Source organism: Salvelinus fontinalis, chromosome 4 (assembly GCF_029448725.1).
Source record: "Salvelinus fontinalis isolate EN_2023a chromosome 4, ASM2944872v1, whole genome shotgun sequence".
Lineage (NCBI taxonomy): Eukaryota > Metazoa > Chordata > Actinopteri > Salmoniformes > Salmonidae > Salvelinus > Salvelinus fontinalis.
Window position 1 is genome coordinate 85,083,254 of NC_074668.1, and position 23,912 is coordinate 85,107,165.

At 43.4% G+C, this 23,912-nt stretch overlaps 2 protein-coding genes across 6 annotated transcripts in view; both read right to left on the reverse strand.

Moving 5' to 3' along the window:
- Positions 1–23,912, reverse strand: part of LOC129854551 (kinesin-like protein KIF23) — a 62,861-nt gene that overhangs the window by 17,203 nt on the left and 21,746 nt on the right. For 4 of the 5 annotated variants that reach the window (XM_055921748.1, XM_055921747.1, XM_055921746.1 and 1 more), the window contains exons 1-5: positions 4,539–4,648; positions 1,183–1,249; positions 935–1,063; positions 282–387; positions 36–172 (exon numbers count right to left, since the gene is read on the reverse strand). The exons of the other annotated variant lie outside the window; for it this stretch is intronic. In XM_055921748.1, the coding sequence (XP_055777723.1) occupies positions 36–172; positions 282–387; positions 935–1,063; positions 1,183–1,249; positions 4,539–4,552 (453 nt within the window). In that variant the 5' untranslated portion in view covers positions 4,553–4,648. Of the gene's footprint in view, positions 1–35; positions 173–281; positions 388–934; positions 1,064–1,182; positions 1,250–4,538; positions 4,649–23,912 lie in introns of those variants that run through there. 5 annotated transcript variants of the gene reach the window in all.
- Positions 5,324–16,177, reverse strand: LOC129854552 (membrane progestin receptor gamma-B-like). Its single transcript, XM_055921750.1, has 8 exons — positions 16,030–16,177; positions 15,543–15,670; positions 13,333–13,538; positions 11,655–11,781; positions 10,815–10,859; positions 7,875–7,971; positions 7,035–7,179; positions 5,324–6,702 (listed from the first exon to the last, which is right to left on the reverse strand). Exons 1-8 carry the CDS (start codon positions 16,081–16,083, stop codon positions 6,425–6,427), a joined length of 1,080 nt encoding a protein of 359 aa, XP_055777725.1. The 5' UTR covers positions 16,084–16,177; the 3' UTR covers positions 5,324–6,424.

Consider the following 23,912-nt stretch of genomic DNA (forward strand, 5'->3'; position numbering starts at 1 on the left):
GTACACCCAGAGATATGACGTAAAATAAGTCTTACAAATCTCTTGGCCTGTAATGGACCGATGCTGTTGAACAGCATGTCCAGAGAGCGGGGGAGGAGACCTCCTTCTCCTGGAGAGCCCGTCATGGTAAACGTCTTTCCACTGCCTGTGACGCCATAAGTGAAAAGCAATCCTATGGACAGCAAAGAAAAACTAAAATCACCGCTCAACACCCTGACGAAACCAAATACTTAAAAAGCGTATGCGTTATTAAAAATAAACGATCAGTTTCGCTCACTTACCATTCTTGCAGTGAATGAGGTCATCCACAAGTGGTTTGGCAACATCCTCAAACAACTCTATTTGGGAGGTTTGGATCCCAAACACTTTTTTGAAGGAGTACTGAGTCTGTGAAAGAAAACACGTTCACTATGAGATGACATCATAGAGAGAGAAAGTCTGTGAAAGAAAGCACGTTCACTATGAGATGACGTCAGAGAGAGACAGTCTGTGCAAGAAAACACGTTCATTATGAGATGACATCATAGAGAGAGACTGAGTCTGTGAAAGAAAGCACGTTCACTATGAGATGACATCAGAGAGAGAAAGTCTGTGAAAGAAAGCACGTTCACTATGAGATGACGTGATAGAGAGAGACAGTCTGTGCAAGAAAACACGTTCATCATGAGATGACATCAGAGCGAGAGACTGGGTCTGTGAAAGTAAACACGTTCGTTATGAGATGACATCATAGAGAGACTGGGTCTGTGAAAGAACACGTTCATTATGAGATGACATCATAGAGAGAGACGGTCTGTGAAAGAACACATTCATTATGAGATGACATCATAGAGAGAGACGGTCTGTGAAAGAAAACACGTTCATTATGAGATGACACAGGAAGACACATCATAGAGAGAGACATGTAATGTAGTTAGCTGTGTTACACCTGTACCTCTTTGTATTCCCCATTGCGGTTGGCTTTGATGCCATCAGGAGCATGCAGCTGAATGGTGGTGCTGCTGATCATTTCAATACAACACTCCTCATCTGTAGCTCCTAAAGGGCGGATACGGCAGTACACCTGCACACAGCAAATCACCATACTGTAAGACGTGTTATTCATTAGCTACGTATAGATTATTTAGTCATTATCAACTTGCTTTTAGTAATTATTAATTGAGGTGACAGTGACCGACTTACACCAACTGGGTCTTTTTGTGAGTGGGATGTTTTCTTCAGGGCTGGCCTCCGTGGAGTTTTGCCCTTTCTGTGAAATGAATGAGGGGCATTTAGAGGTTGAGTAGCTACAGTACATTTACACAGTGATGGACTTGGAGAAAGTGGCTGAAAAAAACACTGCAGCAAGACATGGCTAGCATAACTAACACATAGCATTACATGGGCTTGCTCCTACCTACCTTTCCGATTTGGTCCTGCCGTACATACCTACACGTACGCTACGGTCACAAGACGCAGGCCTCCTTACTGTCCCTAGAATATCTAAGCAAACAGCTAGAGGCAGGGCTTTCTCCTAAAGAGCTCCATTTTTATGGAATGGTCTGCCTATCCATGTGAGAGACGCAGACTCGGTCTCAACCTTTAAGTCTTCATTGAAGACTCATCTCTTCAGTAGGTCCTATGATTGAGTGTAGTCTGGCCCAAGAGTGAAGGTGAACAGAAAAGCACTGGAGCAACAAACCGCACTTGCTGTCTCTGTCTGGCCGGTTCCCCTCTCTCCACTGGGATTCTCTGCCTCAAACCCTAGTGGTGTGGGGGCTGTGCTTTGACAAAGTGGGTGGGGTTATATCCTGCCTGTTTGGCCGAGCCCGCGGGTATCGTCGGACGGGGCCACAGTGTCTCCCGACCCCGCCGGTCTCAGCCTCCCGCATTTATGCTGCAATAATTTGTGTCGGAGGGCTAGGGTCAGTCTGTTATATCTGGAGTATTTCTGCTGTCTGAATTTAAGTGTGCTCTCTCTAACCTGAGCCCTAGGACCATGCCTAAGGACTACCTGGCCTGATGACTCCTTGCTGTCAGAGACCTGGCCAGGTGGTGCCAGAATAACAACCTATCCCTCAACGTAACCAAGACTGAAGAGATTATTATGGACTACAGGAAAAGGAGGACCGAGCACGCCTCCATTTTCATCGATGGGGCTGTAGTGGAGCAGGTTGAGAGCTTCATGTTCCTTGGTGTCGACATCAACAACAAACTAGAATAGTCCAAACACACAAAGACAGTCGTGAAGAGGGCACGACAAAGCCTAATCCCCCTCAGGAAACTAAAAACATTTGGCATGGGTCCTGAGATCCTCAAAAGGTTCTACAGCTGCAACATCGTGAGCATCACTGCCTGGTACGGCAATTGCTCGGCCTCTGACCGCAAGGCACTACAGAGGGTAGTGCGTACGGCACAGTACATCACTGGGGCTAAGCTGCCTGCCATCCAGGACCTATACACCAGGCGGTGTCTGAGGAAGGCCCTAAAACTTATCAAAGACCCCAGCCACCCCAGTCATAGAGTGTTCTCTCTACTACCGCATGGCAAGCGGTACCAGAGTGCCAAGTCTAGGACAAAAAGGCTTCTCAACAGTTTTTACCCCCAAGCCATAAGACTCCTGAACAGGTAATCAAATGGCTACCCAGACTATTTGCATTGTGTGCCCACAACCCCTCTTTTTACGCTGCTGCTACTCTCTGTTTATCATATATGCATAGTCACTTTAACTATACATTTATGTACATACTACCTCAATTGGGCCGACTAACCAGTGCTCCCGCACATTGGCTAACTGGGCTATCTGCATTGTGTCCCGCCACCCACCACCCCCTCTTTTACGCTACTGCTACTCTCTGTTCATCATATATGCATAGTCACTTTAACCATATCTACATACTACCTCAATTAGCCTGACTAACCGGTGTCTGTATGTAGCCTCACTACTGTATATAGCTAGTCTTTTTACTGTTGTTTTATTTCTTTACTTACCCATTGTTCACCTAATACCTTTTTTGCACGATTGGTTAGAGCCTCTAAGTAAGCATTTCACTGTAAGGTCTACACCTGTTGCATTCTGCGCACGTGACAAATAAACTTTGATTTGTCCCCAGTCCACCTGGTCATGCTGCTGCTCCAGTTTCAACTGTTCTGCAACTGGCTATGGAACCCTGACCTGTTCACCAGACGTGCTACCTGTCCCAGACCTGCTGTTATCAACTCTCTAGACACAGCAGGAGCGGTAGAGATTATTGTATTTTTAATTTATTTAACCAGGTAGGCCGGTTGAGAACAAGTTTACAACAAGTTTAAAGCAGTGCGACAAAAAACAGAGTTACACATGGAATAAACAAACGTACAGTCAATAACACAATAGAAAAAGTCTATATGCAGTGTGTGCAAATGAGATAAGATTAGGGAGGTAAGGCAATAAATAGGCCATAGTGACGAAGTAATTACAATTTAGCAATTAAACACTGGAGTGATAGATGTGCAGATACTCTGAATGATCGGCTATGAAAAGCCAACTGACATTTACTCCTGAGGTGCTGACCTGTTGCACCCTCTACAACCACTGTGATTATTATTATTTGACCCTGATGGTCATTTATGAACATCTTGGCCATGTTCTGTTAAAATATCCACACGGCACAGCCAGAAGAGGACTGGCCACCCCTCATGGCCTGGTTCCAGGCTTTCTGGGGAGTTTTTCCTAGCCACCGTGCTTCTACACCTGCATTGCTTGCTGTTTGGGGTTTTAGGCTGGGTTTCTGTACAGCACTGTGTGACATCATCTGATGTAAGAAGGGCTATATAAATACATTTGATTGATTGACCATGGAGCCAGCGCCAGATGTTTCTCGGAAAACTGTCCATTTCGTCCCCATGCTAGGTAGCAGAAGCCACAGCAGTCATTTTGGACTGGCAGTGTAAGCCAATCAACTCTTTTTCTTGTTCAACTTGACATGCCATTCCATAATGGCCGATGTGGCTACTACTAGCTAGCTTTAAGACAGAGGGCAGTTTACTTAAAAACTAACAGTTGTTCAATCTTATCGGTGTAACTATTGGGGTAATGGGACAATTCGGAGTACAAGGTATTTCTTCATTCCTGCATTGAGGTACCTTTCCGATATATCTTACACTGGTTCCTTGTGCCTTAAGCTACACAGTTAGCCTGTCAGACCCTGGTGCAGCTGTAAGCAAGCGGGTCGGATCTGCTGGCTACAAAACCAGCCCACCCGTCAGAACAGTATACACGTTCAAGTCAACAGCGCAAACTGGCGTCTCAATTTATTGTGTTGGCTAACGTCTATGCATTATGTTGGAGTAGCTTACTAAACTGGCAAACATTACATTCGACATGATACTTAGATAGCTAGTTAGCCACAATTGCCGTGATATCTATCAATCAAGGTTACCTGCCGGTTTAGTTAGCTAGAAGGCTAAAATGCTAACTGCTGGCTACCTTGTTCGCTATCGTTATTAAACTGCTTACGAACACAACCACAATTGTTAACGAATGAAAACTTTACATAATAGTACACTATTGTACTTACACAGGTCTTTGCATTTTGTTATGTTGCCTTTGTTTATCTTTCCCCTTAAGTTCGGTGAGCTTCTTCAGTTTTTGAAAATTCCCTCTCGTGTGACGTCACGTAGGTGTTGGTGGTTTTGCGCCAGTAAAAACGCAGACAGCTTAATCATTATGTGAAGGAAGCCCCGCCCCCATATTTGTGTCGCCCCAAAGTACCTTCTTATCTGCCCTGGCCGACAATCTATGATCGACTGAGTGCTGCTCACCTCTGCATTATAATTTGTTGGGAATAAAACTAACCATATCTTCAATAGTCATTCAATACATTTTTTTTTGTGTACAATGTCTATTTCAAGAATATTGTGCTTATGATAAAATCCAAAGTGATCCTCTAGCCTACATATGGTTAATGAAATAAGAAAAAATGAGCTAAAGGCTCTTCTTCAAATGTGAGAAGTCCGTGTTTGGAGTTTGCTGTAGGCTTATGTAACCGATGTGAAATAGCTAGCGGTGGTGCTCGCTAACAGCGTTTCAATCGGTGACATCACTCGCTTTGAGACCTTGAAGTAGTGGTTCCCCTTGCTCTGCAAGGGCCGCGGCCCTGGTTTTGGCGCCCGGGTCAGGGCGAGGGAACGGACTAAAGTTATACTGTTACACCTAGTTCATGTGTTGCATTCACAGGATGTTTTTGCTCTCTAGTTTATTCCAAGGCAATACACAGACACTTTTTTATTTATGGGAATTCACAATAAATAACATTGCAAAATATATGAACTAAAATAAGACAAGATTTACAGGAGCCAAAGAAAATGTTTAATATCTAACAGGGAGAACAATAATCTTGGTGATGCTTTAAATAATACTGTACTTAACAGTGTACAAGAAAGCGATCTGACATGTATAATTTTATCTCTGAAAGGCACCTTCACTTTAGTAGCTGACCATCATACATACTGTACACTTCATTAATAAGTTATTGTATCCTTCAGTGCTGATTTTAGTTTACAGTAGACAACCAAAACCCTCTACTTAACAGCCCTTAGACTACAGACTGTGGCCCTAATATTGTTGATATATGTTTGTGGTACATATCCATTGTTTGTGTATAAAAATAATCAAGTGATCAACATATTTAGTATAAAAATGATGTGTTTAAAAAGAAAGAAAAATGAAATTGAAGGAATATGAAAATTCCTCTTCAAGTAACATTCAGTGGATTGATTCTGCATATACAGTTTGACTTCCCACTGTTCCAGTCTCTTCCTGCTCCTCAGTAGATTGATTCTTCATATACAGTTTGACTTCCCACTGCTCCAGTCTCTTCCTGCTCCTCAGTGGATTGATTTGTTATAAACTGTTTGTGACTTCCCACTGCTCCAGTCTCTTCCTGCTCCTCAGTAGCATTGGTAAATGAGCGAACAAAAGCAAGGCCTATGTGTTTAGTACTGTGTACTAGTCCTATAGTCAATGTAATACTACCAGAGGTACCACTGTCTGTCGCTCATTGCAGTATATCTGGAGCTCTTGTTCAGCTACCAGTTTATTCATCCATGCTGACATAATGTGAAGAACAGTTCATTGCCCCTTCAGCATTGTATCTTGTCATGACTTCACCTCTATCCCCCACCAAGAAGTCATAGTGGTTCACTTCACTTGTTCACCTCTTCTCCAAGCCCACCCTCACCATAGTGTCCAGTTTATTAATAGTAATATAATACAAATATATGCCATTTAGCAGACACTCTTATTCAAGCGACTTACATTCATGCTTGTATACATCTTACGTGTGGGTGGCCCTGTGAATCGAATCCACAATCCTGGCATTACAGGCACAATGCTCCACCAACTGAACCATCCAGTTTCTACATCCCGTATACATTGTCATTAGCATGTGGCTAATGGCTAGTGCTAGTGGTACTGGCAGCCCTTGGCTATTGGATGTGATTGTGTCTTCTCAGTGTGATCTCCCCGGGTGGCTGACCAGAGCAGAGGCAGACTAAAGACGAAGATGATGCCAAGGCTGAGGGTTACACTCAGCAGTGCCGCCCCCAGTGTGTTGGTGAAGGTGATGGGCAGAGAATACGTGAGGAGCCACGGCCGTCGCGTCACCATGTCCTGCTCAATGGCCTCCATCTGGAAATGAGTGCCGATTATGCCGAACACGTGGAACAGTTGGTGGCTGTGACCTGCAGAGGGTGCAAAAGGACTGTGGTTAAATACCTGCAGTAGTAGTGGTATAGGAGAGGTACGAAGCAGAACTCAAGGAGAACTGTAACTGGCCAGCAACAGAAGAACTGGCCTCCACAGCATAAGGGGGAAACAGGAAGACACAGTGAGACCCAGAGGCAGTGATATAAAGACTACTCTGTTGTTTAAATGCTACATATGTCATACCACTAATGTCAAGCCAGTGTTGATCAGTCTCCATTGTATTACAAAAAGTCTTGCACAATACAGTGACAAATCATTCTGAATGAATCAAACAAGCAGTCTTTCCAGATAGACCATGCACTTTGACCTATGTAGTCGAAGCTGCCAGGGGCCAGGCGCTCTGGTAGGTGTGTGGCGAAGAGGAATGCGGTCAGGAAGGCCAGGGCGATGTGGGTGTGGTGGAGAGCGTTGGTATCGTTGTCAGTGCAGTCCTCACCCACACACAAGAAGAGCTGTCAAAACACAGTAGAATGTATTAGTCTCACGTCACATGACATGTTTCATCACAGTCATACTCCACATGGCTGTTGAACCAAGATAGCATGGTACAGGTGTAGGATATTCATTTGATCACCCGGTTGTTGCAGGACATTTCCTATACAGCAGGAAACACCAACTTGTAGTGTATTTGAGCTTTAAAAAATATTTTAACATTGGTAATTTACAGTTCAAAATTTCAGACTTGATTTGTCCTAACTAAAAACGTATCAACCCATACAAAAATGTCCATGAATTATAATCTATAATTATAATAAAAATTTCTGTTGCTGCAGGATTATTTTACTGCTGTGAGAAACTGGTCAAATTAAGATCCAATAGCTGTGCATATAGAATTTCAGAACTGTTCATAAATACTTAAATCTACACCTGCATTCCACTGACTTGACCATAATTATATCATTAACCAGACAACAAAGTGTAAAGAGCTTGCTAGGTTTCAAAATATATAGTCGTACAATAATCAGACAATACTAGCTTCAGCTCATTTCATCCCTAGTCCCACGATCTGGCCAAAAAATGAGAAAAACATCACATGAATCAAACATTGACACAGTGCACTTCAGCATGACAAACACTGTTCTAAACTTATCAACTGTTCCTCAGGCACAGTCTGTCACACAGAGGGGTGAGAAATGTAATGACTCACCCTGTAGAAGAGAGGAATGTTGTCAAACAGGTAGGGTAATGCGAAAGCTAGAATGCGGAGAAATTTGCCAAACTTTGGGCTCTTACACTCTGAGAATCTGAAAAAAAAAAGTTTGGGTTTTATCAGCCATCACAATGAGCCAAATCCATGCACATTCGTTATACACTGCAAATAATTACGGATTTTAATTAATCAACGTATGCCATCTCTTTGTTCCCCATCTCTGTGCATTAAGGATAGATGAATAGAAGATGCTCTTAACAGCGTCGAGGGAACAAATTATTGCATTACTGTTGCATGGTTATTAAAATTATTAGAAACCCCTTTCCCGTTATTGAATTTGGGAATAAACTGTAGCCTTTATGAACTTGCTCCCAAATAGACACTTTTTCAGTGCATTTTTGTATCTAGCATGAACTCATCTTGTTTAAATATTACACGGGACATTTTCATGGTTTTATATTCTCATCACAAATCCCTTACAGTGCATTTGGAGAGTATTGAGACCACTGGACTTTTCCCACATTTTGTTACGTTATAGCCTTATTCTAAAATGGATTCAAATGTTTTCCTTCCCCTCATCAATCTACACATAATACCCAATAAATACATTTCGCAAAAGTATTAAAAATTACATTTACATAAGTATTCAGACCCTTTACTAAGTACTTTGCTGAAGCACCTTTGGCAGCGATTACAGCCTCGAGTCTTCATGGGTATGATGCTACAAGCTTGGCACACCTGTATTGGGGAGTTTCTCCCATTCTTCTCTGCAGATCCTCTCAAGCGCTGTTAGGTTGGATGGGGAGCGTCGATGCACAGCTATTTTCAGGGCTCTCCAGAGATGTTCGATTGGGTTAAAGTCCGGGCTCTGGCTGGGCCATTCAAAGACTGGTCCAAAAGCCACTCCTGTGTTGTCTTGGCTATGTGCTTAGAGTCGTTGTCCTGTTGGAAGGTGAACCTTCACCACAGTCTGAGGTCCTGAGAGTTATGGAGCAGATTTTCATCAAGTCTCCCATTCCCTGCCGCTGAAAAACATCCCCACAGCATAATGCTGCCACCACCATGCTTCACTGTAGGGAAGGTGCCGGATCCTTCCAGACGTGACCCTTGGCATTCAGGCCAAAGAGTTCAATCTCGGTTTCATCAGACCAGAGAATTTTGTTTCTCATGGTCTGAGAGTCCTTTAGGTGCCTTTTGGCAAACTTCAAGCAGGCTGTCATGTGCCTTTTACTGAAGAGTGGCTTCTGTCTGACCACTACCATAAAGGCCGGATTGGTGGAGCGCTGTAGAAATGGCTTTCTTTCTGGAAGATTCTCCCATCTCCACAGAGTAACTCTGGACCTCTATCAGAGTGACCATCAGGTTATTGGTCACCTCCCTGACCAAGGCCCTTCTCCCCCGATTGCTCAGTTTGGCCAGGCGGCCAGCTCTAGGAAGATTCTTGGTGGTTCCAAACTTCTTCCGTTTAAGAATGATGGGGACCACTGTGTTCTTGGGGACCTTCAATGCTGCAGAAATGTTTTGGTAACCTTCCCCAGATCTGTGCCTCAACACAATCCTGTCTCGGAGCTCTACAGACAATTCCTTCGACCTCATGGCTTAGTTTTTGCTCTGACATGCACTGTCAACTGTGGGACCTTATATAGACATGTGTTTTTCCACATGTCCAATCAATTGAACTTGCCACAGGTGGTCTTCAATCAAGTTGTAGAAACATCTCAAGGATGATCAATGGAAACAGGATACACATGAGCTCAATTTCTAGTCTAATAGCAAAAACGTTTTTAAGGCTGTAACGTAACAAATGTGGGAAAAGTCAAGGGGTCTGAATGCTTTCCGAATGCACGGCTTCAATTAAATTCACTCACTTGCTCTCCTTACCTTTCACACAATCATAACTGCTGAGTCATTGTCAGATCAGATTAGCAAAATAGATTCTGTTTTTGTAGCTTTGAAACACATTCCAGTGTAAATGAAGCCAACTCCCTCTTCACATAAAGAACACACGATCTGTTGCTAACTACTGTACATGTCTTCCCTCTCCTTACTACCTCTTCCAACTAAAACCACACTTGATAGTCTACCTATGGAGTGACGAGGCCTACATGTTTTTTTGTTAGCTCACACCCACATAATTGAAAAGGGAGGTGCATAGTGCCACTAATATTTCAAGGGTAACTCCGCCACTTTCAACCTCATATTCATTATCTCCAGCACCAAACCAGTGTCTACATATGTGAAAATGGAAACCATGTGTTTGATGTATTTGATACCATTCCACCCACTCTTTTTTTTAGCAGTAGCACAGTGAGTTAGGTTAGCAGTAGCACAGGGAGTTAGGTTAGCAGTAGCACAGGGAGTTAGGTTAGCAGTAGCACAGGGAGTTAGGTTAGCAGTAGCACAGGGAGTTAGGTTAGCAGTAGCACAGTGAGTTAAGTTAGCAGTAGCACAGTGAGTTAGGTTAGCAGTAGCACAGTGAGTTAGGTTAGCAGTATCACAGTGAGTTAGGTTAGCAGTAGCACAGTGAGTTAGGTTAGCAGTAGCACAGTGAGTTAGGTTAGCAGTAGCACAGCGAGTTAGGTTAGCAGTAGCACAGCGAGTTAGGTTAGCAGTAGCAAAGTGAGTTAGGTTAGCAGTAGCACTGTGAGTTAGGTTAGCAGTAGCACAGCGAGTTAGGTTAGCAGTAGCACAGTGAGTTAGGTTAGCAGTAGCACAGTGAGTTAGGTTAGCAGTAGCACAGTGAGTTAGGTTAGCAGTAGCACAGTGAGTTAGGTTAGCAGTAGCACAGTGAGTTAGGTTAGCAGTAGCACAGTGAGTTAGGTTAGCAGTAGCACAGTGAGTTAGGTTAGCAGTAGCACAGTGAGTTAGGTTACTGGCACAGCAGTTGACAGATAGCAAAATAAAACGCATGACTAACGGAGACGACATGATGTTTACCTTTTTATGATGTCATGGTTATATTGGATATATGGTAAACCAAGCCTTGGCAGAAAAGAGGAGGGAGAAGCATTGTGAGACAGCCATCAAGCAGAGAATACTATAATTATGAAGAAAGGTAGGCAAACCAGTCAGTGTGCGTTTTAACAATGTGTAGGCTTAGTGTACGATGACAAACAAAGTCACAATAGCTGCTACACAGTGAAGCTAAGCTGAGGTAAAAGACCGGTCCAATGAGGTAAAAGACCGGTCCGAGCTGAAAGGAGCAGCTTCATTCCCCAAAATGTATTCATAACAGCAGTGTGTGTATCAAATCTACATTAAAATGTTTAATGTCAAATATGTGTCCACACAGTAGGATTTAGACTAAATGTGATTGTTTCTGGTTGGAGGAATATTGTAATTTTGTAATCTTATTAATTCACAACATCCAAAGCTAGGGGTCAACTTGTACAATCACATTCCTTTAAAACCCAGAGCTAATTATACAATATCCTCATTAGCACTATGAGATGCCTGAGATTGAGTGGTTGCTAAACAACAGGCAAGTTGACATTTATTGTCATGAGTCTTGTCCTGGAGGCAGAACTGAGCGTTTTCCCCTTAGATAGGCCAGCTGGCTATATTGTAAACATTCATGAAAACAAACATTTGCTTTTTGGTTTTCATTTCAGGTTAGATTTAGCAGTGTGGTTAAGGTTGGGGTTAAGGTTAGGTTTAAAATCAGATCTGATGACTTGGTGGCTGTGCCAGCTAGTGACCACTGCAGAGCTGCCTCCAGAACAAGGAAAAACACTGACCTGCAAACAACAGTGGCCTTCCAGTAGAAAGCTCTCTTACCTGGAGTAGCAGGCTAAGGCGGTACAGATGACAGTGTTTACCACAGCGATGGGGATATAGTACTGGTGGAACAAACTGTTCACCCACTTATCAGGAATCACATAGGCAGAATATGTTATGGCAGAGCCTGGAGGGGAAAGAAATATGCATAACCATACATGCAGGAATAGACACAAATACATAAACATGTGTGTGCATACACAGGTACTGCAAACTATGTGTATATACCATAGACTATATTGATGTGTATAATATACACACATACAGATGGAGGATCTTAATTTGATCACCCTGTTTCAGGAGATCTTTCATGCTGTTGCAAACTGGCTCAAATTAAGATCCTACATGTGGGAACTCATGTGGGAAAGGCATTCATGCGTGTGTACACACAAGCACACACTGTCACCCTTCAGCATGCAGATGCTGGCAGAAGTGTAGGTTCCAATCTGAGGACTGGTTGGTCCAGGACTCAGTATGCATGGTACATGTGCTTAAGCACATTCCTGCATGCATTTCCATAACTAATAACACCCTTTGTATAGCAGGTTGGTGCTACACATGAGTTAGTTGAGGTTATAGTTACCCTGACTTGTACATTATGTCCTGTTTAAGACCTGCTACACACAAAGGGATTTTTAAAACTGGGTGCAGAGCTATATAAATGCAAACCATTATGATTGCGTTTTTCCACATCAACCCCTACTGCCACCCTTAGACACCTTTTGTAAGCCCCACCAAAATCCAAAAGGATTGAATGTGTGGGCCAAATATGGTCATAGAGCCTGTGGTAGGCCAGGCAGTTGGTGCCATTTATCTTAGACACATGTATGTCCGTGCTTCTACACCTGCATTACTAGCTGTTTGGGGTTTTAGGCTGGGTTTCTGTACAGCACTTCGAGATATTAGCTGATGTACGAAGGGCTATATAAAATAAAATTGATTGATTGATTGATGTACTTCCATCAGATCTGTAATGAGGAATTAACAAGCGACTAGGGGTTGATTTGGGATTGGGGGAAACCACAGAATTAGATCAAATGAAACAGGCATAGATGTTTAATGTAAATAATCCAACACACCAAATTGTACATCAAAAGTATGACTGGCCAGTGTACCCACCACAGAACATCCATTTGAATGAGACTATATTCCCTTTCTACCAGTGGAGGCTGCTGAGGGGAGGACAACTCATAATAATGGCTGGAATGGAGCAAATGGAACGGCATCAAACAATGTTTCATGTATTTGATACCATTCCACGGATTCCGCTCCAGCCATTACCACAAGCCCATCCTCCCCATTAAAGGTGCCACCAACCTCCTGTGCTTCCTACCCATTCAAACTCCATCAGGGTATCATACAACGACTCTCAGTTAAAAGACCTGCAGGTTCAAAACTCTATACAAATCCAACCCCTTATACATTGACTAGATAGAATCCATACAATGCCTTTCCCTCTAGAAATACACCTGCATAATATTGTAGTCATGTCGCTAGGGGCAACAATGTTCTTTTGAATAGAATTCTATGTCTATGACGTGTCTACTCACCCAGGCTGTAGAGACTCAGAGCTCCTTTTGAATAGAATTCTATGTCTATGACGTGTCTACTCACCCAGGCTGTAGAGACTCAGAGCTCCTTTTGAATAGAATTCTATGTCTATGACGTGTCTACTCACCCAGGCTGTAGAGACTCAGAGCTCCGTAGTCAAAGAAGAAGCAGATGTGTCGTGCTCGCGTTGACATGGTGCTAAAGGTGTGGGCACAGCTAGAGGCCAGCGGGTACACACAGCACGACATCAGGAACACCAGGAGGGGCCATGTGAACGAGTCGTGCCACACGTCCCGCATCAGGACCACCGTCAGCAGCTTCCATAAGAAGTACCTGTCAGGACACACAGAGGACAGAGGGGGTTAGTTTGGCACTGGAGGTCGCATTCCTTTCAGGACCAGTTGTTTATCGGGGGAGCAATCGTTTACCAGTTTTATGGTACTTGTTTCAGCATTCAGTCAGAATGCAAGTTAATTATGATTCTTCAAAATTAAATAGTTATTTTGGATTGTTCGCCTAAACATCACAGTGATAGCTTTAAAAAATAAAAAATATCCCCTTTAACCAGCCTGGTCTTTTGTAAGATTACTGTATTCTCCAGTTCAGTCAGCCACAGTGAGTTACTATATCTACCACAAGGTTTTCCCTGGCCTGTACACAGTAGTTACAGAGGCAGCGGGCTGTGTTTCCATGTCTCTGCACACCTCATTAACAAATAAACCTTATTTGTGGTTTTCCCCATCGCTACACTGAGCTGTTCACTAATTGTGGCAACTCATTTGAGAGCTGTGAGAGGAGAGAGAAGAGGGAGACAGAGAGAGAGGGAGAAATAGAAAGAGGATTCCTTGATCCTTGCAGTGCAGCGGCAAGTGTCTTAACGACCGTCATCATCAGGTAGACACAGTCACATACACCATGCTACACTGCTAATCAACTACTACGTCCTGTGGAAGGCCTCAAGCCTGTGGAATATGCTTCAGCTGCTATTCAATAAAACCTGTTAATCATGTTTTCTGGTTTAGTCCAAATCCAAAGCAACATTGTTCCAGGGAATTGAGAGTGAGTGAGCATGTTTCAATATGCAGTTGCTTCTTTTCTGTCATTAAAAGACATGGTATGTTCATTGTTCGTATCCAAATGATAAAGATAACACTAAACATGAGAGAAAAGTTCAACTGTTTACTCTGGTCTCAGTCAAGCCTCCAGTATGATTGACACGAGACTGTCTGGTTCCAGTTAACCATCATGTTTAATGACTACACCTGCTCTTTACACATCCTTCATAAGAAGCAGAGGACTGCCATGGACTATTCTGCTCTATAGCATCTACCTCATTTAAAGAGACGACTCAGAATGTAACTCCTTGGAAAGAGACAAAGAATGTGACCATTTTTTACTTCTATGTTGTTCAGTGACAGGCAAAGAGGTACTAGTGTATGGCCTCATCCCCGGCCATACACTCCATGTTCAGTATGACGAATATAGAAACATGGAGCCATATTACGGAGCAAAATCCTAACTGCCATTTCTATCTAATGTCCAAAATCGTAACCTGCCACTACAGAAGCAAATAATAAAACCAATTTGTGTGTGTGTGGGGGGGGGGGGGGGTCTGCATTGAATACTACAATGATCCTCAAAGAGATGTTATACGGGTTATTAAATAGTTTGAGAAGTCCCCCCATCTTCTATTAACTAAAATTCACAGGATTACCTGACACACATTGAACTATACGGATCATTATTTTTAGGGGATGAAGATTTTTTGAGTAAAGAATCTAAGGAAAAGAGCTCAATTTGTTTTAATCTATGAAGGATGTTAAGGTTTTGAATTTACCACAACCATGTCTTAAGGACACATACCACTGCTGTGACGGGTGCAAATTTTTGTTCTTACCCAGCGCTTATACATCTGATTCCACTCATGAACTAATAACCATTCAACCCTGAATTAGGTGTGTTAGTGCTGGGTAACACTTGATTTAGATCGTCCCAAGTAGATGGTTTGTAGAGATGTTCAGTAGATGTTCAATAACTGTAAACAAATGTCAATGTTTCTGTACAGCACTTGTGACATCAGCTGATGTAAGAAGGGCTTTATAAATATATTTGATTGATTGAAATAACTATCCACTAACCCTAGCCCTAACCCTGATTCTAAACCTAACCCTAAGCCAAATTTAGCAAGCAATTGCTAAACAGATAGTTTGTTGATAGTATGACCATCTACAGAGCAGCTTGTGTGGGACGATACAAATAAAGTGTGACCAAAACATGTGCCCCCATGTGGCGTTCACAAGGAACCCCGTAAGTGTAACAGGTGTCGCTCGGCCATACCATGTGGGCAGGAAGTGTGTCCAGATATTGAGCGTTTCATTGGTCAGCTGGAAGAGGCTGAGGATGCAGTCAGTAGCTGAGCTGCGAGGGTGTCGATAGCCTGAGATGATGCTGTCCTCATGGAACACCTAAATAAAACCCAGGGTTACTGCAAAGTCGGCCAACACTCATTCACCACACAGTAGTAGGCTATATCTAGATACATATGGAGAGTAACCTGTTTACTATAAACACAATGGTTATGATGTTGATAGATTTCCCAGTGAAAGTAGGACTATACATTCTTGAGGGGAGTCCCAATGATGCATTCTTGACATTCTAAGTGGCAAGAATAAACACAAGATTCAGAATAGTGTTCCGCTCAAATTCCATGTCCACATGTTCAACTTCTGAATTAACTGGACTTAAATATAAAATATAACCTCGACTCTGAAAACAATATTGTAGGATTTGTCATTATAAAACGTAGTGAAGTAAAGTAACTTACTTTTGGGACTTGGTTGATGGTGAAGACTCTGGGCAGTTTAATCAGGCTTAGCATGTTGTCTGAGAGGACAGAGGTGTTGACTTCACTTGCTGTTTGAACTGAAGCCAGAGAGAGGGAGCATCTTTCCCTTTATAAGGTTGTTGCTATGTTGTTCTGTCGGTTCCTCCCTCCCACTCCCCACCCATCCAGAATATTCAGTACACCTGTTCCACTCCTCCTCTCTCTCTCTCTCTCCCTCCCTCTCGTCAGGCTCTGCACACCCCATCTAGTTTCACCCTAAGACAAAAGGTGCTGAGCAGCTGAGTTCACGTTCACACACAGACACACACAAATATTCACATTCTTCGAAAAAGCTGCCAAGGGAGAAAACCTTTGAAAAAGGCAACAGAAGTCTTACCAAAAGCTTTCATATTTTGAAAGATAATGGTTTATGAGTTACAGAGTTTGTCTTTGAGAGCAGTTGGCCTATTGTTCTCTGAAGTAAAAACAATTAGTTAAGACTGATTACGGTAGCTTACAATCACAAAGGGGAAAGAGCACAGCAATACAACGAGTTTAGCAGCTTTCACAGTGATGTTTAGAGATTTTTTTTAATACTGTACATGAGTGTATGCATGGTTGTACCTGTTCTGATACTGTACATGAGTGTATGCATGGTTGTACCTGTTCTAATACTGTACATGAGTGTATGCATGGTTATACCTGTTCTAATACTGTACATGAGTGTATACATGGTTGTACCTGTTCTGATACTGTACATGAGTGTATGCATGGTTGGACCTGTTCTAATACTGTACATGAGTGTATGCATGGTTGTACCTGTTCTAATACTGTACATGAGTGTATACATGGTTGTACCTGTTCTGATACTGTACATGAGTGTATGCATGGTTGTACCTGTTCTGATACTGTCATGAGTGTATGCATGGCTGTACCTGTTCTAATACTGTACATGAGTGTATACAAGTCATGGGGAAGAAATACAAAATAAAAACAGGTATTATTTAAGCAATTCAGTGTAATGAAATTGTATCTTTTTTTACATGCACTTGACAATACATTTATAAAAAAGGTTTCACAGTGAGGAATCTTGGTTCAACTTCAACGTAACAGTGACAAAAACAAGCACTACCTCAGTCTCCAAGGAACCAGCTGTTACTGACATTCATTGTCTTAAGAATCACTTTAGAATGGGTGGCCATTTTCCATTAAGAGACACCTAAAGTGAAGATGTCTGGAGATTAGCAGTGAATTTAGCCTGGTCCCAGATCTGTTTGTGCTGTCTTTCCAACTCCTACAGATGTAGGATCTTAATTTGAGCCAGTTCGCTACAGGAGGAAAATAATCCTGTAGCAACAGGAAATGTGAATTATTATGTGGATTATAATTAATGGACATTTTTGTAAGGGTTGATACATTTTTCGTTAGAGCAAATCAAGTGACATTTTAAAGTGGAAATTATAAACTTTAGAATACTTTTTAAACCTTGAATACACTACAAGTTTGCATTTCCTGCTCGGCAGGAACATTCTCAGCAACAAAAAGATTGATCAAATTAAGATCCTACATCTGTATGGTCATTGCGTAAGAGCACAAACAAATCTGGGACCAGGCTATATTGAACTCTGCCAAATATGCAAACTGAGTTTCAGTCACACCAGATAAAGGCTGGTAATGAAGGGTGTAAGCGGCAGAAAGAAACATCTCTGTCACTCATTCCTTCCATGTTAGAAAGAGGCATGTACCATGTCATCTGCCCACAGAACGAGTGTCACACCCAGAGATGACTGACAGCTTCAATCAACATTCTTCCATGTTATGCTGTTCAGGATCTGAACACAAAGAATGAAAACATATTCCACGTTTGCTACAGACGTAGTAAGTGGAAACCGTGTCTGAACATTACGTGTGGCCTTTTCTTAGTCATTTTCTGTCATGTGTAAATAAATGTTGTCTTTAATGTTGTCTTTTTAGTGTTGTCTTTTTTTTTTTTTTTTGCTTTGTTTGTTTGAATATAGTTACACATGGTGTTTTATTGCTTTGATTGGACATTGCCATCTACTGTAGATCTAGGTAGTATGTAGGTTTGGTTCACTTGAGGACAGTTCATCTCAAATCTCAGCAACTAGAATGTGTACAAATTAACCAAGCGTGTAAGCTGAGTAACAACTACATGGCTAGGCCTATATCAGCTCATACATGATGGTCCTACAGATCATAGAAGAGCCTGATCTTTTACCTGCAGTACCATTACAAATTAATGTCCCATTTTATCTGAAGATACTTAACAATTTGATAGGGTTATGAGTAGGTTAAGTGAGGGTTGGGGTTAAGGTTAAGGGTCAGTGCAGAGGAGGCTGCTGAGGGGAGGATGGCTCATAATAATAGATTACAGCCTCAAGCCTTTTGGGTATGATGCTACAAGCTTGGCACAGCTGTATTTGGGGAGTTTATCCCATTCTTCTCTGCAGATTCTCTCAAGCTCTGTCAGGTCAGATGGGGAGAGTTGCTGCAAAGCTATTTTCAGGTCTCTCCAGACATCTCCCCAGACCCGGCAGGTTAACTAACCTAAGTGACATCTCCCCAGACCCAGAAAGTTAACTAACATCTCCCCAGACCCGGCAGGTTAACTAACCTAAGTGACATGCCCCCAGACCCGGCAGGTTAACTAACCTAAGTGACATCTCCCCAGACCCGGCAGGTTAACTAACCTAAGTGACATGTCCCCAGACCCGGCAGGTTAACTAACCTAAGTGACATGTCACCAAACCCGGCAGGTTAACCAACCTAAGTGACATGCCCCCAGACTCGGCTGGTTAACTAACCTAAGTGACATGCCCCCAGACTCGGCTGGTTAACTAACCTAAGTGACATGCCCCCAGACTCGGCTGGTTAACTAACCTAAGTGACATGTCCCCAGACTCGGCAGGTTAACTAACCTAAGTGACATGTCCCCAGACCCGGCAGGTTAACTAACCTAAGTGACATGTCCCCAGACCCGGCTGGTTAACTAACCTAAGTGACATGTCCCCAGACCCGGCTGGTTCACCTAAGTGACATGTCCCTAGACCTGGCAGGTTCACCTAAGTGACATGTCCCTAGACCCGGCAGGTTCACCTAAGTGACATGTCCCTAGACCTGGCAGGTTCACCTAAGTGACATGTCCCTAGACCTGGCAGGTTCACCTAAGTGACATGTCCCCAGACCCGGCAGGTTAACCTAAGTGACATGTCCCTAGACCCGGCAGGTTCACCTAAGTGACATGTCCCTAGACCTGGCAGGTTCACCTAAGTGACATGTCCCTAGACCTGGCAGGTTCACCTAAGTGACATGTCCCCAGACCCGGCAGGTTAACCTAAGTGACATGTCCCTAGACCTGGCAGGTTAACTAACCTAAGTGACATGTCCCCAGACCCGGCTGGTTAACTAACCTAAGTGACATGTCCCCAGACCCGGCTGGTTAACCTAAGTGACATGTCCCTAGACCTGGCAGGTTAACCTAAGTGACATGTCCCCAGACCCGGCAGGTTAACCTAAGTGACATATCCCTAGACAAAGAGGGAATTAACAAAGTAAAGGACCAATAATGTATTCTACAGGAGGACTAACAACACAACATGAAACATCGTACATATTTGTACATCTTTCAAATAAATGTCAAATAAATGCAATGCATTCAATGTGCTATTTGTGATGACTTGGTGATTCATGCCTTTGAATTACTTTTAAAACAAAATGGGAAGCCCATTAGGCCTGAACACAAAGACAAACGAGGTTCAAACAGAAGAAAGTCTCTCGTGAGAGCTATACAGATTTTGCCCCTGAGGTATTCTTTATCAAAACATTTTATTTCCTCCCAAGACACCAGTGTGTTTTTGTTACCTGGTAGTGTGGAGTATCTGCCGTCTGGGATTGTATAAAACATCTTCACTGGGACTTGTAACCAGGTGACGGCAAGTAAACATGAACCATTAGGTAGTTTAATGTAGTCTAGTTTAATGTAGTCTAGTTAATGTAGTGATGTAATGACAGTGATGTCAAATTATGCTAGGAAGGCGTACACATTAATTTGGAAAGTCTCAAATAGTCTGGAAAGGTAACAGTTTTGATTTTGGAGGGGGGGAAAAAACGAACCACTTTGGTTGGCTTTATAAAAATAATAAACAATCTCAATGGATTGATAGTGCAGCAATCCAATTTAACACCTTAGATAAGGAAATTGTATGAAAGAACAAACAGAAGATGCATGAAATGTCGCTATTTAAATTGCGCCTTTCACACAGGCTTACACATTACGTATGATCATCCTCAATTAGTTATGTTATTATCATGGTCTGCATCCTCAATGTGAGTTTGTGTGGTGCTGAACTGCAAGTAGCCTATATTGCATATTGAGATCGTGGTGTTCAGGGAAAACTTTGTAGTGCTGAAGGACAGCTCCGCCATTCAGCCACCTGTAACCCAAATTTCACTGATTAAGAGTCGGACACACTTTGTCACAACAGGTAAATTAGTATGCACACTGTATAATTTGGCCTAGCTGACACACAAACTAAAATAAGGAAAATGGAGTGTATTAAACGTTTGTGTTACAGGCCTACACTTTACACATGCGAGTAGCCTCAGACTGGTCTCAGAGTAGACGTAAGATAGTAAATATAAATCTGGGACACTCAAATTAGTTTGATATGTTATGTTTGGTATGGTTACATAAGACAGGTTACTTAAGGTAAGAATGAAAGGAGGGTGGTTGGTCTGGGTGGATGGGTTAGCGTTAGCCACAACAAATTGCAATTCGTAACATATTCTACTAATTGCAATTCGTAACATTCTACAAAATGCAATTCGTAACATATACCATAAATTGCAATTCGTAACATATTCTACAAATTGCAATTCGTAACATTAACATATTCTACAAATTGCAATTCGTAACATTAACATATTCTACAAATTGCAATTCGTAACATTAACATATTCTACAAATTGCAATTCGTAACATTAACATATTCTCCAAATTGCAATTCGTAACATTAACATATTCTACAAATTGCAATTCGTAACATTAACATATTCTACAAATTGCAATTCGTAACATTAACATATTCTACAAATTGCAATTCGTAACATTAACATATTCTACAAATTGCAATTCGTAACATTAACATATTCTACAAATTGCAATTCGTAACATTAACATATTCTACAAAAAAGGTGATGGACATCGTCTAAATAATACAACCATGTCTCGGATTGTCTTGGATTTACGTACAGAATAATATGAAATGCTCCGAGACCACGTTGGTAGCCTACATTCAAAAGAAAAGATCACTCATAGGCCAGATGTCAATTTGATGTGCAAGTTTTCCACCCAATTCACCAAAAAGGTTGATAAAATGGCACAGACATTCACAGTGATGTCATTGCGGTTTGAGTATGCATCAGTTCTAAACGTCACACACTCTCCAAACCTCTCTGGGTCAAAGTTCAGGTGGCGGCCCTTAGTTCACTGAACATTTCAGATAGAAATGCGTGCACAGGGGGTTCATGGTGGACTCTTCCTGTGTTGACGTGCACAGGGGGTTCATGGTGGACTCTTCCTGTGTTGACGTGCACAGGGGGTTCATGGTGGACTCTTCCTGTGTTATTGTGCACAAGGTTCATGGTGGACTCTTCCTGTGTTGACGTGCACAGGGGGTTCATGGTGGACTCTTCCTGTGTTGACGTGCACAGGGGGTTCATGGTGGACTCTTCCTGTGTTGACGTGCACAGGGGGTTCATGGTGGACTCTTCCTGTGTTGACGTGCACAGGGGGTTCATGGTGGACTCTTCCTGTGTTGACGTGCACAGGGGGTTCATGGTGGACTCTTCCTGTGTTGACGTGCACAGGGGGTTCATGGTGGACTCTTCCTGTGTTGACGTGCACAGGAGGTTCATGGTGGACTCTTCCTGTGTTGACGTGCACAGGGGGTTCATGGTGGACTCTTCCTGTGTTGACGTGCACAGGAGGTTCATGGTGGACTCTTCCTGTGTTGACGTGCACAGGGGGTTCATGGTGGACTCTTCCTGTGTTGATGTGCACAGGGTTCATGGTGGACTCTTCCTGTGTTGACGTGCACAGGGTTCATGGTGGACTCTTCCTGTGTTGACGTGCACAGGGGGTTCATGGTGGACTCTTCCTGTGTTGACGTGCACAGGGGGTTCATTGTGGACTCTTCCTGTGTTGATGTGCACAGGGGGTTCATAGTGGACTCTTCCTGTGTTGATGTGCACAGGGTTCATGGTGGACTCTTCCTGTGTTGACGTGCACAGGGGGTTCATGGTGGACTCTTCCTGTGTTGATGTGTACAGGGTTCATGGTGGACTCTTCCTGTGTTGATGTGCACAGGGGGTTCATGGTGGACTCTTCCTGTGTTGACGTGCACAGGGGGTTCATGGTGGACTCTTCCTGTGTTGACGTGCACAGGGTTCATGGTGGACTCTTCCTGTGTTGACGTGCACAGGGGGTTCATGGTGGACTCTTCCTGTGTTGACGTGCACAGGGGGTTCATGGTGGACTCTTCCTGTGTTGACGTGCACAGGGTTCATGGTGGACTCTTCCTGTGTTGACGTGCACAGGGGGTTCATGGTGGACTCTTCCTGTGTTGACGTGCACAGCGGGTTCATGGTGGACTCTTCCTGTGTTGACGTGCACAGGGGGTTCATGGTGGACTCTTCCTGTGTTGACGTGCACAGGGCGTTCATGGTGGACTCTTCCTGTGTTGACGTGCACAGGGGGTTCATGGTGGACTCTTCCTGTGTTGACGTGCACAGGGGGTTCATGGTGGACTCTTCCTGTGTTATTGTGCACAAGGTTCATGGTGGACTCTTCCTGTGTTGATGTGCACAGGGTTCATGGTGAACTCTTCCTGTGTTATTGTGCACAAGGTTCATGGTGGACTCTTCCTGTGTTGATGTGCACAGGGGGTTCATGGTGGACTCTTCCTGTGTTATTGTGCACAAGGTTCATGGTGGACTCTTCCTGTGTTGATGTGCACAGGGTTCATGGTGGACTCTTCCTGTGTTGATGTGCACAGGGTTCATGGTGGACTCTTCCTGTGTTGACGTGCACAGGGGGTTCATGGTGGACTCTTCCTGTGTTGACGTGCACAGGGGGTTCATGGTGGACTCTTCCTGTGTTGATGTGCACAGGGTTCATGGTGGACTCTTCCTGTGTTGATGTGCACAGGGGGTTCATGGTGGACTCTTCCTGTGTTGACGTGCACAGGGTTCATGGTGGACTCTTCCTGTGTTGACGTGCACAGGGGGTTCATGGTGGACTCTTCCTGTGTTGACGTGCACAGGGGGTTCATGGTGGACTCTTCCTGTGTTGATGTGCACAGGGTTCATGGTGGACTCTTCCTGTGTTGAAGTGTAGTGAGATACTTGCTCCCTTAGCGGCTGCATTGGCTTCACTCAAGTCATGCAGGAAGGAAGGAGAACACACACCTAGGGAGGAAGAACGACACAGGGAGGAAGGACGATACAGGGAGGAAGGACGATACAGGGAGGAAGGACGATACAGGGAGGAAGGACGATACAGGGAGGAAGGACCATACAGGGAGGAAGGACGATACACACGCACCGGAAGGAAGGACGCTCACAGGGAGGAAGGAGGACACGCCTGCCTCCAGGCTGGATCATCCAGTGACCCTGGCCGGCTTGAGGATCTCTCCTGCCATGGTCCTGATGGCCCCGGTCCAGTTTCCAAGACATTTACCATGTAAGAACATAACATTTAATTTATGTGTTGATAGTTGTTGCTTGTGGATTCCCATAATCTAATGACTGTGGAAAGGGATCATCATGTGACTGCCATGGAGAGCTCAGTAAAGCAGCCCTGG

Excerpts from the sequence above, each read along its gene's own strand:
- LOC129854552 (XM_055921750.1), bottom strand. The coding sequence starts at position 16,083 with ATGCTAAGCCTGATTAAACTGCCCAGAGTCTTCACCATCAACCAAGTC. Across the intron at positions 7,972-10,814 it reads AACCATGACATCATAAAAAG|ATTCTCAGAGTGTAAGAGCC; the intron begins GTAAACATCATG and ends TTTTTTTTTCAG. Across the intron at positions 7,180-7,874 it reads ACATTCCTCTCTTCTACAGG|CTCTTCTTGTGTGTGGGTGA; the intron begins GTGAGTCATTAC and ends GTGTTTTGACAG.